An 18,315-nucleotide genomic window follows, 5' to 3' on the forward strand; every position below is an offset into this window, starting at 1 on the left:
GAACATCTAGCACTTTACAGCCTGTGGTCTACCATGCACTGTTAAAGACAGCCCAGTATTCAGCTGTTTGGCCCAGGAATAGCAGACACCGGGTGATTGTTACAGCAGTTAAAATGTTTACAGGCTTAGATCTGTTGGGGAGAGATTTGATTTTTTTCATGCTATGTTAGAAAAAGAAAATTGTTTAAGTTATGTCAAAATAACATTCTTCTGCCAATCCCTAGAATTTGTACAAGGTCCCAAATCCAAGCGGGAGGATTTATGGCTATAGCTAACCAACCGACTCCTTATAGTATTGACAAGGTCTCTGAGTATGCACCTATGACATTAGTATTTTACTGGGTTGCTCCTTCCTAAAGGTGACTTTGGCCTGATGCTTTTCCCCTTCTCTATTTTCCCTTTGCATTACGTGGAACTTGCCTTGGTCTAAAGTAAAGCATTCGACATCACAGACCACCTTGGCCATAGCAGATTAGTGGTGGAGATGTGAGTGGGAATGGGAAATCATATTGAACCCAAGAGCTCTCAATCCAGAGACTAGTGATAGGGCTTCTATTTGGCAGGTCCACGGATGCATCCCTACTCTAGGCAAAGTGGTCTTCTGAAAGTATCTCTTACCTCTCCCGCCATTTCTCCAGTTAAGGTGCAAAGTGCCCATCTCTTCTCTCACCAGAAGAGCCTGGCAAGAGCTCTCCTGCTTATAGTCACATCTCTAAGACCATAATCCTTTAAGGAAGGGCTAATTACAGGAAAAACAGGTCCCACACCCCTTCTCAGCACGCGGGTTGTTTTGCTGTTTCCTCTGAGCACCCAACTCCTAGGGCATCTTAGTAGAGCCAGGGCATTCTTCCAGCTAGAGGTTAGACATCATGCAGCTTCACACTCTTGATTTAAACCTAAGGCTAAATCTGTGTCATGAAGATGTAAAATAATGGAACAAAAGTCTCATTTGAGTCAGCTGGACTAAAGGTTGATCTGTTTTCTTTTTCCTCTCCTTATTTTATTTTTACTGGTCTATTTCTTAAATTCACTCCTAAAACAAGCAGATCTTTTTTGTTTCCATTTCCAAAGGATGAAAAAAAAGAGAGTGAGACACACACACACAAAGCCAAAAAGAAACAGAGAATCCAAGTGGAGAGGTATGTGTTATTGGACAAGTGCTTAATTTATGGAACTTGGCCCACAGAACAAGAGTTTGAATTGTACTTCAATAAGTGGAGCTCTTAGAATAAATGTGGCTTGTAAAGTTGTTTTACAGTCTGCTTTGCAGAGCAGCCAACACCTCATGGAAACCTTTGAAAAACATTCTGTTTAGAAGCGACGGTGTTTATATTTCATATTTTCTCTATTTGTTTTCCCCTCTGGTTTTATAACTGAAACCATATGCAGGAAAACAGGACTTTTGAGTCTTAAAATATCTACCTGGGCTGACTACTTTTATTATTAAAAAAACAGTTCACATTTTGAAAATTCTTTATATATTAGGCACTTGGTTCAAACACTAACTTGCCCTTGTTTGATTCCCCTGTCAGCTACACATTTCCTGAATGATCTTGGGATGGTTGCTTAGCTGGCATTCATATCCCCTCTTCCTAGAATTAGCAGTGCAGCTGTCCACATCTAATGTCCAATCCTGGTTATTTTTCCCGCTATAGACAACAAAAAAATACAACAGAGTTTAGGACATGATTCCTCTACAGAGGATGAGATGGGAGGAATCATGCTCTACACTTTCTACTGCCCTGCTCTCCATGCACCAAGGTGGGAGTCTGGGTAAGTTGCTCAGATACAGACACTCTGTCAGATAGATCCCATCCAAGTCTCTCTGTATAGCCAAATAAATGATTTCCTCATCATTTCTAAGGTGGGATCAAATCTATCCCACGTTGAGAATAATGCCAGACAAATCTGGGTGAGTTGTCCCAATACCTGTATCTCTACATTGACTGTAGAGGAATCCTGCTCCTTCAAAATCATTTGGAAGAACTATGGCAAAGCAGGAAGTCAAACCCTCCTTCTCCATGGTCACACACACATATATATGTATGATACATACATAAAATGTATCAGTGCTTCATCTCATCAAGACAATCCAACAAGTAGACCTTGTGCCTCCCTTCGTCAGACTGGGAAATACTGCTGCAGTGCAGGGGACAAAAGAAGCAGTACAGGAAAATATCTCCTTGGAACTAAGCATAGTATTGCTCTGTACAGAACACAGATTGGAAAGGAAGATGCAGAAAGGCTCCAAGACCACACCATAAAAGCCAAGTATCTAAATTAGGACATAAGAGTCATATTTAGCCACATAAGCTAAATTGCCCTGATTGCTAACTCCACTGTGTGGTTGTGTTGTGTTTATGCAGATATGACAGAAGAGCCCTGGAACGTGGGGTTTTTTAATGCCTGTGATAGGAAACAAGTTTATTTGGGTATTTTGTTTCTTTTGGGTAGATGTGGGGTTTTTTTTATATATTTAGAAGTCTTTGGCTAAGCATTCTTTACCAGATTTCTGCAACTGTATTACCTTGAGCTTCAGTGACTATTTCAAAATGCCCTACTTTTTTCATTTATTTTCAGTGTCACTGGTAGAGCCTTGCTCAGGAAAATCATTACAACTCAGCCAAGCATTCTGCCACCATCCCGAAGTTTTGCCCTCTAGCTGTACACTGTATTTCTTTACAGATTTCTTTTCTATTTCTTTATGGTCTGCTCTGAGAGCAACATGCTTTTACAAACTGTTTCTTTTCAAGTCCCTGTGAGGCCACATCCCTTGAAGTCAAAACTTTTTCTGATCACCTCTATGCTTTCAGCCTTCCCATCTCCCCTGCTGATTTCTTTTAATCTCCATGTCCTGGAGTCAGGTGATGCCATGGGACTCTCATTAAAAAAGAACTGAAGTTTCTAGGCTGGGTGATTACATGGGAAAGCTACCAAACACGATGACTAAAGACTCATATCCTGAAAATGAACACGGAAGCCCAGAACTTGTTTAAATATCTTGTAATTTTAAAGCGAGGATTTTCACTCTGAGGAGGGAGGTTAAAGCACAGGCTGGTAGTCCTGGGAAAGGAGGAAATAATGATTATTCAGGCTTGGCTTCAGACACCTTAGTTAGGGCTAAGCTGCTTATACAAACAGTATAGGTAGGGGGAGCCTAAAGTCATAGCTCCAGGCACACCTTGTCTGATGGAAAAGCTGGTCTAAACTTCATGCATCATCCACCACCCTGGCCACACGTCACTCCTCTGTCCATGGCCCACTCAGTTGTATAGTTATTTTTTGTGGGTTCAGCCAGATTGCTGCAGGAAGATGCCCTCTGGCCTCCCTCCGTAGGAATTAATAGGACATCATGGCCCAGCACTGCGTTGGCGTTGGTCAGCCCACCAGCCCTAGGTGTGCCACAAGTGATTCAGGTTCTCGTCAGCCCTAATTAGCTAATAGCTCTGATTATTTCTCTGTTATTTGTGGAGTATGGAGTCTAGGAGCACACTCTCAATAGCCTGGTTGTGCCGAGAGCACTGTGACCTTCCGAGTCCTAAAGGACTTTCTCTGGCTGGCCGACAACTTGAGCCTCTCTGCTGCAGCGCTCTGTGGTTCTCCACCAAGGCAGTGTAGAGCACTTCAGCATCCCCACAGCTCTTTTGCATGTTTTCTCTCTATAAACATTTGATAATTCTTCAGCTGTCTCTCCTCGTTCTGCCCCAGGTTGCTCTTCTGTATGGAGTGAGTTAGTTTGCTCTCTTCTGCACAGAGATTTTGCTCCTTTCTCAATCCGTAGGGAGACAGCAAACAGGAATCAGACAGCAAACAGGAATCATAGGAAAAAAGCTTTTTTTTTTTTTTCTTAGTCTCAGAGCTTTGGTGACCTTTGATGCATCCCACAGGCCTGTTGCAGATGGCTCAATGATTTAAAGCACTAGTCTGGTACCCCAGATCCCTCTTCCATAAACTTCAAGGTTGACCTTGGCAAAATCTTTTAGGCTGGAATTTCTCTCACCTAAAAATAGCTCAGCAAACAGCTTCCCTCTATAGCCTATGGAAAGAGAGGGACATCCCCTCCTTCATACCTGAGATAGGTATGAAAAGGAAAAAAGAAAAAAAAAACAAAAAGGAAAGGCAATGAATCACTCTCCAGAGGCACTAACCTTCCTTTATATTGACTGCAAAGGGCTCTCACATGACTACTTTGCTCTGTACACCTAAAAGTTAAATTATGTGAGAAAGGGACATATTTTTAAAATTATATAGGCCCTATACCTCAGTTTCAGTGGGAATTAGGCAGTCTTGTAAATCTGAGCTTTAGAAGGTTTGCAGTGATCTTAGTGCTTTGCAAAGCAGAACAGTATTTTTTTCGTAGTGAGGATTAGGAGGACTGCAAGATGTTCAGATGCTGTGAAGGCAGACACGACCATTCAGGATTTATTCTCCCTTTTGCTTGCAGCTGCACTGTGCTACTGGTGTTGAATATTGTTCACAACAAAAGGGCCACTACCTCTCTTTGCGAATGTGTCCCCATGGCTGGCAATCCCATGAGATGTCCCCACATGTGGGCTGGGCAGAAACTGGGATCCTGCCTTGCTCAGGACCACGCAAGATATCAGCAGCAGAAAGGAAGGGACGTTTGGTGGTGTCTGCTCCTTGTCTGACTACATCCATTATTTATTACAAACACAGAAGGCTCTGAACTGAGCAGAGGTTTGCTTTGCTTTCCACAGCTGCACCTAGTTCACCTTCTTGCCAGCACATCCTGCCCAAGGCTGATGCTTGTGCACAAGGTCACTGCAAAGACTCCTGCTGCGCTGGGGACAAGCTGCCGGCAGAGAGAGCCAAAGCACTGGAGAACAGGAGGCACATTCCCAGGGAACACGATGCATTCCCGGGGCTGCAGCGTGCATGCACGGAGCGCCCCGGCGATGCTCAAGAGCCCTCTTATTTGAGCATGCAGAAGAGCAGATATTTGCACTACGGTCAACATTGCTCCTTCCCTGCAGCCAGGCAAACCCTCCTTGTGCTGCCCGCAGCTTTGGGCTCCTCCCGGAGCTGCCAGAAACCAGATTCCCACCAGAAGGTGGTGCCCATATTCCATGAAACTCAGAGCAGGCTCTGCAACTCGGTCCACTTCTGCTCAACGCCTGGACATGGAGCCTCCCAGCTCCAAAACAAGCACAGCAAAAACAGAGCAGCTGATACCAGACCCCTCTGGCAGTTGCAATAGCATCTTTGAACAAAAATAACCTTCTGCATAGCTCATTGGGGTGCAGTATATTATATCGTAAGGTTTTATGCCCTAACAGGCTTTTTAAGGAATAGAGTCCAGCAATTGCAATTAGGAGTTTAATAATCCCATGCTCCTGCCTGGATTTTCACCTGCTAACTAAAAATCATGCAGCCATGAATCCATTTGGATCATCTCTGTCCAGAGCCACGTCTGGACGTGGAGTTTGGCGTAATAATTTGCTGCTACCACAGTTTGCTCTTGATGGTGAAAAGCAGATCATAGAATCATAGAATCATAGAATGCTTAGGGTTGGAAGGGACCTCTAGAGATCATCTAGTCCAACCCCCCTGCATACGCAGGGACACCTAAAGCACGTGGCACAGGACTGCATCCAAGCGGGTTTTGAAGATCTCCAGAGAAGGAGACTCCACAACCTCTCTGGGCAGCCTGTTCCAGTGCTCTGTCACCCTCACTGTTAAGAAATTTTTCCTTAAGTTCCTATGGAATTTTTGATGTTTCAGTTTCCGGCCATTTCCTCTAGTCCTATCAGTGGCCACCACTGAAAAGAGACCATCCCCGTCCTCTGCACTCCCTCCCTTGAGGTACTTCTAGACACTGCTCAGGTCCCCTCTCAGCCTTCTCTTCTCCAGGCTGAACAGGCCCAACTCCCTCAGCCTCTCCTCATAGGGCAGATGTTCCAGGCCCCTGATCATCCTTGTGGCCCTGCGCTGGACTCTCTCCAGCAGCTCCACATCCCTCTTGTACTGTGGAGCCCAGAACTGGACACAATACTCCAGATGTGGCCTCACCAGGGCAGAGTAGAGGGGCAGAATCACCTCCCTCGACCTGCTGGAGACGCTCTTCTTAATGCAGCCCAGGATCCCATTGGCCTTCTTGGCCACGAGGGCACACTGCTGCCTCATGGTCAACTTGTCGTCCACCATGACACCCAGGTCTTTCTCCGCAGAGCTGCTCTCCACAAGCTCGGTCCCCAGCCTGTACTGGTGTCTGGGGTTATTCCTCCCCAGGTGCAGAACCTTGCACTTGGCCTTGTTGAATTGCATGAGGTTTTTCACCGCCCAGTTGTCCAGTCTGTCCAGGTCCCTCTGGATGGCAGCACAGCCCTCTGGGGTATCGGCTACTCCTCCCAGTTTGGTATGTGAAACAAGAAGTGAGGGGAGGCCATAGACTCGCTGTGATATGTGACAGCACTGAGTCAGAATTCAGAGGAATATGGGCTCTGGCCTCTCCTCTGCTGTTTTCTCATGTCCTGCTGTCTACTGCCATAAAGGCAACTTGTATCGCGTCCCTCAGGAACCCTAGTTGAGCAGCAGCAAGGTCACCCCTCAACATCAGCAACAGCAGACGTACCTGGCAGTGCTGGGGGACACCTATGAACAGGGTCCCCCTTTGTGCCACAGCTCCTTGACATCAGTGGGTCATGTCCAGACCCTCATCTGCACCAGGAGCTACGCAAAGGTAGCAGGTCTGCTGCCTTCATGGGCTGCAGGACACTGGTTCAGGCAGGGTCATTCATGTCCCTTCGCCAGTGGATTGTCCCCTCCTTGGTTAAGAGCATCATTATGGAGCTCTAAATCACAGCAGAAATCTACAGAACTAACCAAAAAGGTTTTCTAACACTCAGCCTTTGTGATTTACAGTTCCACCCTCAGCCTGAAGAGATGGAGCTTGGAGAAATTGTTGTTGCTGAACGTCCTAGTGAGAAAAAGCTGTATACAGAGAAGGAACCCGGAGCCCAGGACCTGCTGCAGAAAAGCGGAAAGCAAATCTCTCGGCTTTTTGGGTATCTCACAGGTGAAATGAAAGAGTGTGGACACTGGATAAAAGGTAAGCACAGGGCTTGTGTTTGGTGCTCTCCAGGTAGCACAGGGGTATCATGTACATCAGTGTCAGCGAGCCAGGAGTGCGGGGCTACAGTGAGTGCTCACTGGGAACTTCTGCCTTTTCAGCCCAAATCGTTTCGTTCTCAGGAAGGGAAACCTCCTGCATTCTCTTGCCCTTACCATGACCGCACACATAATCTAGCAGAGGGAAAAAGGATTTTTTTACGCTTAATCAGTCATGTGTCATTAGCATCGTGTTTCTTATAGCAGTGCCCTGAATTACACGTCGGGGCTGGGGACTTGGCTTCATTTGTGAATGCTTTGGATCAATGAGTGTCCCCTCATCCATGTGTGGTCTGACAGCAGGGACCTGACTCCCAATTGTGCAGGGAATGCTCTTGTATTACCAGCCTGGAGGGAACAATAAGCGCTGTGGGTGTTGTGTAGCTATAAAACACAAAGCAAGTGCTGATCTCCAAGTTTCACTGGCCAGACATGACCAGATGGTCCACGTTACCCAGAATCATTAGGGATACGGAGCTTTGAGAGGCTGTGTAAGACTGCGGGTCCCCTGTCAAGACTGGGTGCATTAACAGTCCAATGACAGCAACAAAAAAAGCAATGAGACAGCTGTATATCACTTGCCTGAGCAGTAGCTATCCCTGGGGAAGAGGTGGCCAAGATGCCCCTAGGCAGGGAACTTGGCCAGCCCGCAGCGCAATCCCCAGCCCCAGGAGGGTTTCTCCTCCAGTTTTCTCTTTACTGCCCGCAGTTGGTAGCCACTTTTTGTTATTTAATGTTCTGAAAAGCCACCTGTCCCTCCCTGCTAGTTGTATTTGAATAGTTACAGTGAATATTTGTGTCTGAAACCAACAGCATTGCTGCTAAATTTCATGACTCGATACCATACATCAGAAAAATATATTTCAATGGGCCCAGACCCATTTCCCCTTCTAAGGGACACGTAGCTCCCTCTTGTAGCTCTCTAGTCCCCTGATAACAAGAGCATGGAGGAAGCTTGCTAAGCCCTCCCTTAACGAGCACCCAGCACCCTGTCCCGGAGGATGCTGGGGAGGCAGGACGGTATCCAGCTCTTCACAACTCCTCTATGAAAGCTACTGTCCTTGGAAAAAAAGATTGGAGGCTCCAGTGCAAATGCAACATAGAAAAGAAGCAGAAGAGAAGGGAGGATGAGGAATAAGAGGCTCCTCAGATTAGTCTGACACTTTGTGCAATGCCCAATTAATAATTTAATCAATGATGTATTATTAAAGTGGCTAATTCAATTAATTTTAATATTTAAGAACACAAATGAAAGATGCACATACACATTGCATGAACTGCAGGTGCTCTGTCATGTGCAAACAGAGTTTCTTTCTCATTCAGCTACCCTAGCAGTGTGCATAACAACACACCGTACAACAGGACAGAAATGGTTACACTCTGCCCAGACCTGGGTGCTAAGAGACCTCAGGCCAATTTCCAATGGCAAAAACAGCCGTAAGGAGTTTTTGCAGCACACTAAAATCACGAGGAACACCATAACTTGATAACTCCTCACAGAAAGCCCCCAGCCCCACATTAATCCTGCCACTTTTATGCACTCACCTGAGTATCAAGCTCAGCACCCATTTGCCACTACTCCATCTGGATTCAATGGTCTTCTCTGGAGAGCAATTCCCATCTTGTATAGGCCAAACTAAGTGTCGTGAGAACTGTAACTGTTCTCTTAATTTAGGTTCCTCCGTTCCTGGAGTCCATTTTTGGGGAAATAAACACCTTTACCAATCTGACCCCATCTCCCATATACGATGCACCTCAGTGTTCTGAGTATCTAGCTTTCTCCCCAAGCAAAGTGTTTGCTTTTCATATGTCCCTATATATACACAAACTAGTTTCAGTCTTTGCCCAAGTCCTTCTCTGCAGCTGAATTATACACAGAAGTGAGTCTGCTTCCTCATTAAATTTATAGTAGAATCTTATGCAATCTATCAAACAAGAAAGGCTATTTTTGACCATCATAAATAAACCGATTTTTATTAATCCCTCTGCAAACTTCATAGCAGTGCCCAGTCCATCCCTGCTAGCCTTTCAAGTGCCAGATGCAAAATATGTTCAGACCGTAATAAATCAGAGACCAGTTTTACAATCCTGTTGATACATCGCCTCTATTCTGCAGCCAGCAAGTGACTGTAAAGCTGAGTGTGCTTTGAGTGCTGCAATGATGTCTTATCTCTAGGGCTTTTATTTGATCTCCTTCAGATAAACCCCTAATGGTGCAGCTCATGGATTGGATGTTGCGAGGGACCTCTCAGGTGATGTTTGTCAATAACCCTCTCAGTGGGCTACTCATTTTAGTGGGGCTTTTCATCCAGAATCCTTGGTGGACGCTCACAGGCTGTACTGGGATGGCCGTTTCGACATTAACAGCCCTGACTCTGAGTCAGGACAGGTAGGTGGCACCTTGCATCACAGCACTTAATGAAAGTTGATCACTATGTTTTCAGGAATGGGTTGTAGTCCCCTGTTTCTGTAGCTTTGCTCTTCACTAGCCTAATAGCAAGATAGGTAGGAGATTGATCTGGGGGAGAATGGTGGCAGTTCTAGTCTTAGTCATGAGCAAGGCACCCAGTGACCAAACACTGTCAGGGCCTAGGCTAGGGATCAGCCAACTCAGATGAACAGGGTAAACCACTGAATTCAGCACATCTCCAGCACTGGGTCACACATCTCACCGTACCTCCACATGTCTTCTATCACACCACATCAACACCTTGGGCCTGCACAGCATCCGTGTACCCATCACACGATACATTCAGCACCCTACAGCTTCCCTTATTGGCTTCTAAATATCCCCATGTGCCCCACTGCATCTCCCCTGTCACTGACAACACCTCCAGCTCTTCAGAAGTCCCTGCAGCTCCATGCACATCCCGGCAGCCAGCTGTGACTTCTTGGTTCCCCTTCTCTCTCAGTCATTGACTCTTGAAAGAGTTTTTGTGCTTAAACAAGGAGGATCTTGCAGGTGTAGATTCAAAGATTCAAGGTTTTTTTTTTTTTTTTTTTTTTTTTTTTTGATTACCCTTTTCCTGCGTGTCTCTTGTTTTAAGACGCCATAGGTCATTCCAGCTAATCCAAGCTAAGGAGGTCTTTCAATTCCCTCTCTTTAGTGTCCCTTCTCTTGGGCTGGGAGAGGCAGTGTTGCCTTCCCAGTGCCAGGCACAGAAGTGCCCAAGTGCCAGGCTCACAGCTATAAACTGGCAGACCAGATTATGGATGGCATGGGGGCAGTTGGGTGAGGACAGCACTGTGCTCCTCTGCTAGAGATCCTGAGGAACAGTCCGTTTCACCTCTCTGGTTACCACTAGGATATGCCATCATTTCAATCCCTGAGGTTCCCAAGATCACTGCAGATACCCATCACCAACTAACAGGCTCCAAATAATGTCTTTCACACCCCAGTGTGCATTGAGCAAACAGTAACTACCTTGCTGCTTGTTTATCTTTTCCCTACGGTCCCTTTACCAGGAGTAGGACACTTAGAAATGGCATTTCAGTGAGTCCCAGGGAGACGTCACCTTCAGCAAAAGTGAATTCCTTGCATCCATTTCTTCCAACCGCAGGTCGGCCATCGCAGCAGGGCTCTATGGCTACAATGGGCTCTTGGTGGGACTGCTCATGGCCATCTACTCTGACAAAGGCGATTACTACTGGTGGCTCCTACCTCCAGTGGTGGTTATATCCATGGCCTGGTAAGTGTGACTTCTCCTCACCCCAAACACTGGTCACTGCTCCTAAAGAGACCATTTCTCAGAGAATGAGGAATACAAACGGTTCTTACGTAGCCAGATGCTGAACTGAGTTGGAGCTTTCTCTCCAGTTGAGCTGAATCTTCCCCATTTTAGATACGCAACCAGTCTGGAGATGGAAGAAATACTCCAAGCAACCAAGCGCCAGACGACATCCTTTTAAGATCAAGTTTACCGTTTTTACATACAGACCTTGAAAGCACTACAGAATCCATTTATCAGCCTTAACTGAAATTAATTCAAGGTTTACATTTTAATCATTGTTAGTGACAAGATAAAAATCATTATTGCATTTCACTGCTTCTAAAATAAGATTTCTTCATATTTTATTTCTTTAGTCACTCTGAAGGAAGGTCATTTTGTAACAGCCTCTCAAAACCCAGAACATGTTGCAAGAATGTTTAGTCTGTCTTGTCTGCCAAAATTCCTTTAGGCTTTTTTATTCAAACTTTCTTTTTTTTTTTACTTTTTAAGTTTGTAAAACCCGGGGAAGAGCTGATTTTAAAATTAGACATTTCAGAGATTTTTTTTCCAACTGATACTTTGAATCTCAAGTTTAATAGACAGCATTTTTGAATTTTTTTCCCTGACAAGATGTGTAACTGGCAGAAATTATGTATTTCAACAGAGAAAATAGGACACCACTTTCACAGAAGTGCTGAGTTTTTTTCCACAGCTACAAGCAAGGAAATCTGTAAACTGTTCTGGAAACTAAACTTGTGATAAAATAATAGGCTTCATCTGAGATTACAAAGGGAGAAGAAAACATTTTCTCCCTGATGCTATCAACACAACAGGACACAAGATGTTGCTTTTGAAAAGCCAAATATATACAAGTACATTTTAAATTACAGCTTACAACCTTCTAGGACTCAAACCCAGCTTCTTGAAAAAAAATGTATTCAACTCTAGTTTTAAGTGTGCAATGTCCACTCCTATTTGGAGTTTGACCATAAGAGCAGCTCAGCTCATGCACATCAGAGAAGGTCGGCATCAACAGAACACGGCCCATTTCCATCAAGGACAGGACCTGGCTTTTCTCTCCATTCCGCATGCTTTCCGACCCCATAAGGACCAGATTATATCTTGTCTATATGCTTCCAGAAAGACCATTCATGCGGGACATTCTCTTCAACCAGAGTGTGGAGTGTGGAAACCTTTCACAAGAAGCAGGTCTTGTGAAATGTATGTCCCAGTTTCTATAGCCAAGACTCTTTGCAAAGCCACAAACAGCATTTCAAAGGTTTCTGAGCATTTCTTTGACCTCTAAATCATTTGAGGGTCACCCCAAGTACTTTACATGCTAAATAGACTCAGTCACATTTCTTAAGAGGGAGGATCAGTTTACAGAAAAGTCCAAATAAATTTAGAAGCATTGGGCAGTGTACAGTAACATCATGAGCTTATGATCAATATGGTAGGATATTTTGCCCGTGTAACCACTACAAACAACTTTTCTTTACAGTCCAGTCTTGTCCAGCGCCTTGGCATCAGTCTTCAGTAAATGGGACCTTCCTGTTTTCACTCTGCCTTTCAATATTGCGGTAACTTTGTATCTGGCTGCCACAGGACACTACAACTCGTTCTTTCCTACAACCCTCATCCAGCCTGTAACATCAACACCCAACATCACCTGGTCTGCAATCAACGTGCCCCTGGTAAGCTTCCCCAAGCCACCTTTATATTATTTCATTAAAAAGGTGAATGTGAAGGCATTCAGTTCTAGACACCAAGTTTGCACAGGTCATAGTGGGTAACTGATATGCACAACCAGTAACAGTTCCCAGAAACAAATCAAGTCAGTCCTTAACAAGTAATACTGCTGTAACAGGACCAGGGCAGCTTTGGCCAATATCCAGAAAGGCACACGGAGCCTGGCAGAAGAAAGATCTTGGACCTCTCACTCTACCTGGAGTTAGACTGCCCCAAAATAAGTCTCGCGTGAGACTGATGCAGAAACACTATACAAAAGCACATCTGGATTCATGCTCCAGCTGTCCAGATGGGGTTAAAGAGACATTGGCAATAAGAGCCAGGGACAAAAAGAGGGAAAAAACACCACGATCGCAGAGGGACTCATTTACACCCATTCCCTCAGTCCAGCTCTGGCACTGAAAGAGGCCTTGTTACAGAAGTAAAATACACACACTCAAAGCCAATTCACACTCCCAAAGCAGCCTAAGAGGAACTTTAGTGAAGAAAAAAAGGCTACAACTTTTCTAGGCAAGAATTCTATGGTTGTGCTGGCTAATTTGAGAACCACTGTGGGCTCCTTATGTTCTAGCCCTTAGCCAGAAAGGTTTGCAGTACCTCCTGTTTATATACTTCCTATATAGTAGGGATTTTTTCTCCTATCCTTTATCTCTTGGCTGAACCAACGCGAGAATGGCAATTAAGGCCGCTCTCTAGTTTCATATTTGAGTGGACCATCTGTTAGCCCAGGATTTATTTAGGTATGTTAGGAGCTATACTGGGGTTACCCATTTATCTCCTATGTCCCTGTTAGGTCAGCATGTACTTCGTGCACTCAGTTGTACTAATAAATCTGTCTTGTTCAATAGCAACACAGTAAAGTGTCCTGCATCATTTCAAGTCATCCTCGTCAGCTGCAATTATTAATAATTTGCAGGAAACTCTGTAATATATGCTGAATTCTAGCACTATTGGACTGAAGTGCCTTCTAGAGCAAATCTGTTCAGTCCCATACAGAGCCAGGCCTAGAAAAATAGTGCACTGCAATTCTAGTCTCTTCTTCATACTATAACACACGCCATAACTTTTCTCAGTACCAAGAGCTAGAAGAAGCCATTAGAGTCCCTAAGAGGGACTTAATGAATCATTTTTGCAGGCCTTCATTTTTATAGAGACATTCTCCGGAGCTGATCCCTTTCCTGCTTTCACTTCCAAAAAAAAAAAAAAAAAGCGGGGGGGGGTGGAATTTTACTATATTACCGCATTCCCAAAGAAAGAAAAGTCTATCTGTCTCAGACTGATGAAGTTCAGACTTCACTGCAGTTCACTGCACTAAATCTCATTTAAAGAACATGTGTGCCCACATTCACAGACAGTCCCACAGTGCTACATTTACTTCCTTTCTAACTAATAGCTTTGATAAGATAGCAACTGTGTCCTCCTGAGTACAGTGATACCCTAACATGCTCTTTTCTGCTGGATGCTGCAGCTCTTGCAATCCATTCCAGTTGGTGTTGGTCAAGTTTATGGTTGTGAAAACCCTTGGACTGGAGGCATCTTCCTCATGGCTTTACTTATCTCCTCCCCAATGATTTGCTTACATGCTGCAATTGGATCTACCATAGGGATGCTGGCAGGTAAGAAATAGCATTTAAGAAAGTCATTTTTGTTATCTAGGGTATTTATTTTCAGCCAAGCCTTTATACAGTTCTGTCCAGACTTAACACTTTCATAAAAAGAAAAAAAAAAAAGGTTACATGAATACCACCCAAAAAGGCCTGTCTCTCCACTATCACAGAAACAACCTTAAACTGAGAGATGAATCTGACTCTTGAAGTTAGACAAGATTACTGCTATTTATTTGCTCAACTGTAATAAAAAATGTGATTCAGTAAGTACAGTCTGAGAAACTTACTTTAAAAAAAAAGGCATAAATTCTCATTTGTGGTCTGAAATGCTTTGCACAAGATGCGAGCTTTGTGTCTAAGTTTTAAAAAAAAAAAAGCTGTACAATTTTGTATGGCTAAGAGCATTTGGCAAGTTTTGTATAGCTCTTATAACCTTGAAAAGAAAGATCATGAGAAAGTATTTGGGGACAGGCATGGTGATAGGAAACAGAAAGCAAACGAGGGCATCACAGTGGGAAATACATTACTCTTAAAGGTGATATCAACAGCTACACCCAGTTGAGAGAAGCTGGGAACAGGTTACAGTGGCCTGTTATGTGACATATACAGTGATATATATGTGATATGTAGTTATAGCACTATATACTGTGCTATCCTTTATACTGTCTGAGATGAAGCCTGTGAGAAATCCTGCAGAAGCTCTTGCACAGCTAGGCTGGGAGCAGACCCTAAGCTCCTGCCCCACTGGAGAGTTTCCACAGCAGTGATGGAGCGATCACATCTGAACATTTGGGAGACCGTCTAAAACACACTTAATGCACAGCCAAAGAGTTCTGCCGGAAAGAGCCCTTGAGACTGGGCCAAACTCCACGTCCAGGGACCTCATCACATCTCCCGAATAACCAGTCCCATTTGACTTCATTGCATGAGGCAATGATGGGCACGTGAGCACAGTTAAATGTATCTACATAGGTTCCCCAAGGGAAAAACAGTGGACTCCTAGCAAACAACAACTCCTGCAGATACATTCAGTGTATCAAACCTCACAGCCCTGCTTTTTTCCTTGCAGCTCTGACCCTCGCAACACCGTTCGACAGCATCTACCTCGGCTTGCACAACTACAACTGCGCGCTCGCCTGCATTGCGATTGGAGGCATGTTCTATGCCCTGACCTGGCAGGCTCATCTGCTGGCCCTTGCCTGTGGTACGTGTCCTGTATGAAAAGGGAAGCCAAAAAGACCTGGGTAGCCAGGTGCTGCACAGGAGTTATTTCTGTGTTGCCATTGGAGTTGAGCTTTGGATGGCCAAGCAGCAAACGCAAGAAGGGGTTTTATGCACTCTTAGCATAAATAATAAAATCTAGGAAGGGCAGAAATACAGTTTCTGTGAGAAGAACCCTGGAATCCCAGAATGGCTGAGGTTGGAAGAGACCTCTAGACACCATCCAGTCCAACCCCTGCTCCAGCAGGGACACCCAGAGCAGGGGCACAGGGTGGCATCCAGGCGGGTTTGAAGATCTCCAGAGAAGGAGCCTCCACAGCCTCTCTGGGCAGCCTGTGCCAGGGCTCTGGCACCCTCACACCAAGGAAATTCTTAGAAGAGGGCTATGCTTTAAAAGATTATCTTTTAAAACATATATATACATATATATATATACCCAAAGAGGAAGTGTGCCAGAAGAATATCAGAGTTGTTGCACGTGGTCGGTTTAAGATCCATGTAGCCAAAACCTCATCAACTGCCAAAGACAAACACTACGCGAAGAGTTTGAGCACAGTGTAAGCACACATAAAGAGTCACTGAACATGTAATTATTTGCAATTTTGCAGTTCAGCAACTTCCCTGACCTGAGTGCAGCTCCTGTGTATGTAGTATCACTCAGTTGCTGCCGCTTCCATGATCCTGTCCCTTGGCCCCTGACCTCAGCTCCTGCTTTTCCACCTATGAAATCCTGTGGCTTGGTGTCCTAGGTCTGAAGCCACAGGAGAGACTAGTGGAGAATGACCATGATCCCGCACCACACACAAGTCAAGTGATGTCAGTGAATAAAATGGATGCCACTGGCACCTATTCTTGACAAAACAGAGTGGTTTTCATTCACCACCCATCTAAACAAAGCAAACTCAGAACAAATCTAGTTCTGACAGGCAGGTGTAGCACCTTAAAATTCAACAACTAGTGAAGATGCTTATGCTAATCTCACAAGGAATAGCTGGGAAGGGCATTCTTTAATGGCACTTTAACGGGCATTTAGGAAGAATTATTATTTCTGGTAATTTCTTTGGAGGGATGAACAAGAATTTCTCCATCTTCAGTTGTCTTCTGTCTTCTTTTTTCAGCATTATTTTGTGCCTACTCTGGAGCAGCTCTTACTAATATGCTATCTGTGGTAAGTTTGGTTTGTTTTTGTTTTGTTTTGTTTTTTTAATAAATGTATTCTGGCTTTGTTCTGATATCCGAACACGGAGAATTTTGTGGCATTTACTTGACAGCTTTGACAGTACTGAAGTGTGAATTTTGCAGCCAGTGGCAGGTTTTGTAGAGTCTCTGTCAGTTCAATTGTACACTTAGAGGCTCTGCAACTGATAATAAGATTTCAAAGACCTTCAAAGCATCTTATCCACAGTAGGAATATGCGTATATATGTGAATTCCAGCAACAACTCAGTTTGAGATATGATATTCAGTTGCATGCCGTGTTTTTGAGCAAATTCCAGTGGTCTAAAGTTTTCTGTGTTTTTTTCTGAAGTCTTTTTCTCCTCCGTTATTAGTCAAGTTTGGTCTGAATATAAGAACTAGTTTAATGAGGAGGAAAACACATTTTTTCTGTCTTTTGAGCTGTCCAAGCACACTGGTCTCAGAGAAAGCTGAAGCTAGGACTGTCAAGCTTTGTTTCTTTTTAAGGTCTCTCTGAGAGACCTAAGCAAACCATATTTTAAGGAAATTGATTTGGCAAGTTAAAAGAAAAAGAAAACATATTTAAAACAAGCAGCTTCACATTAAATGTATTCACTTGGCATCCTCTCAGTACAGTGTGGGTCCAAGCAGAGAGTGGTGCTTTTAAGCAGACTTGCTTTCAGGATGCACCAGAAACAGGGTACCCATGGCGGGGGTTGTTTTCCTATAGATGAAAGACTTGGAAAATCAGAGCTCCAAAAGTTAAAATTTTTGTAATCAACTCAATTTGCCCACTTAGACCTATTAAATCTGCTATTTTTTCTCCCCTGTGGGAGCTTGGTATTGGTAGATCCCCAAGTCAACCCTAGAGGTCGGGTCATGGAGCAAGACAGAGGGTTGGACTCAATGCCTGTGTTGAGGGTGTTGAGGACACCGAGACAGCAAATGCGTGTGAATGGTACTTGCAGTAAGGGGTATTTTGCTGGGCAGTATAAATAGGATTTGTTTAGTGGATTGGAGCATTTAAATATTTGCCTGTGAGCTGCATGTCTTGCTTTTGAGCAAAACCAGCAGAGCTCTGGAGTTGCTTAAATATTGGTGCCTCTCCCAGCTCCTCAGTTGCAAAAGTTTAGGAAGAGGCAGAAGTGAGCAAAGGAAACGTGTAGAGAGAGATGCCAAAATGCTCCTGTCTGCCCTTTCCTCTCCAGGTGGGACTGCCCCTCTGCACGTGGCCCTTTTGCTTCTCCGCGCTTCTCTTTTTGCTGCTCGCTTCAGACAACCCAGCCATGTACAAGATCCCCCTCTGCAAAGTCACCTACCCCGAGGCCAACCGCATCTACTACCTGAGCATGATGAGAAGAGCATCGGAGAGCAGAAGAGAGGAGCAGAAAGCAAAGGTGCCAAAATCCTCCGGCGATTTGAAAATCCAAACCAGAGGCACTCCACTGTGCAGTCCAAAAAACAGCCATGATTACTGATTCCCAAGGCCCGCAAGTCAGCAGTTTTGGTGTTTTTTTCATATCCTAGCAAAGCAGGAATACTTTGTAGTTACAAATACACCTCCAGCAGCGTTCTGCGGGCTGGGGATGCTGCATAGCACGCTTCGGAGGAAACACGATTTGCCCTTGAGCTAAGCTTTCTATAAAGCACTCAGGTAGCACAGTAATGGCTGTCTTATCAATCCACACGCTGTTAACTTGAAAGCCAGCTCTTATCAGTAATAAT

The 18,315-nt window shown here is 44.5% G+C and overlaps 1 protein-coding gene across 1 annotated transcript; it reads left to right on the forward strand.

Moving 5' to 3' along the window:
• Positions 1-6,903: 6,903 nt before the first annotated feature.
• LOC104573383 (urea transporter 2-like) lies at positions 6,904-18,068 on the forward strand. Its single transcript, XM_088528581.1, has 8 exons — positions 6,904-7,069; positions 9,328-9,517; positions 10,689-10,817; positions 12,340-12,532; positions 14,056-14,203; positions 15,264-15,398; positions 16,534-16,583; positions 17,799-18,068. The coding sequence occupies exons 1-8, from the start codon at positions 6,904-6,906 to the stop codon at positions 18,066-18,068; spliced, it is 1,281 nt and encodes a 426-aa protein (XP_088384707.1).
• The last annotated feature ends 247 nt before the right edge of the window (positions 18,069-18,315 follow it).

This window comes from Tinamus guttatus, unplaced genomic scaffold (genome assembly GCF_059628265.1).
Source record: "Tinamus guttatus ecotype Peru unplaced genomic scaffold, ASM5962826v1 Tinamus_guttatus_pri_ptg000313l, whole genome shotgun sequence".
NCBI classification, from domain to species: domain Eukaryota; kingdom Metazoa; phylum Chordata; class Aves; order Tinamiformes; family Tinamidae; genus Tinamus; species Tinamus guttatus.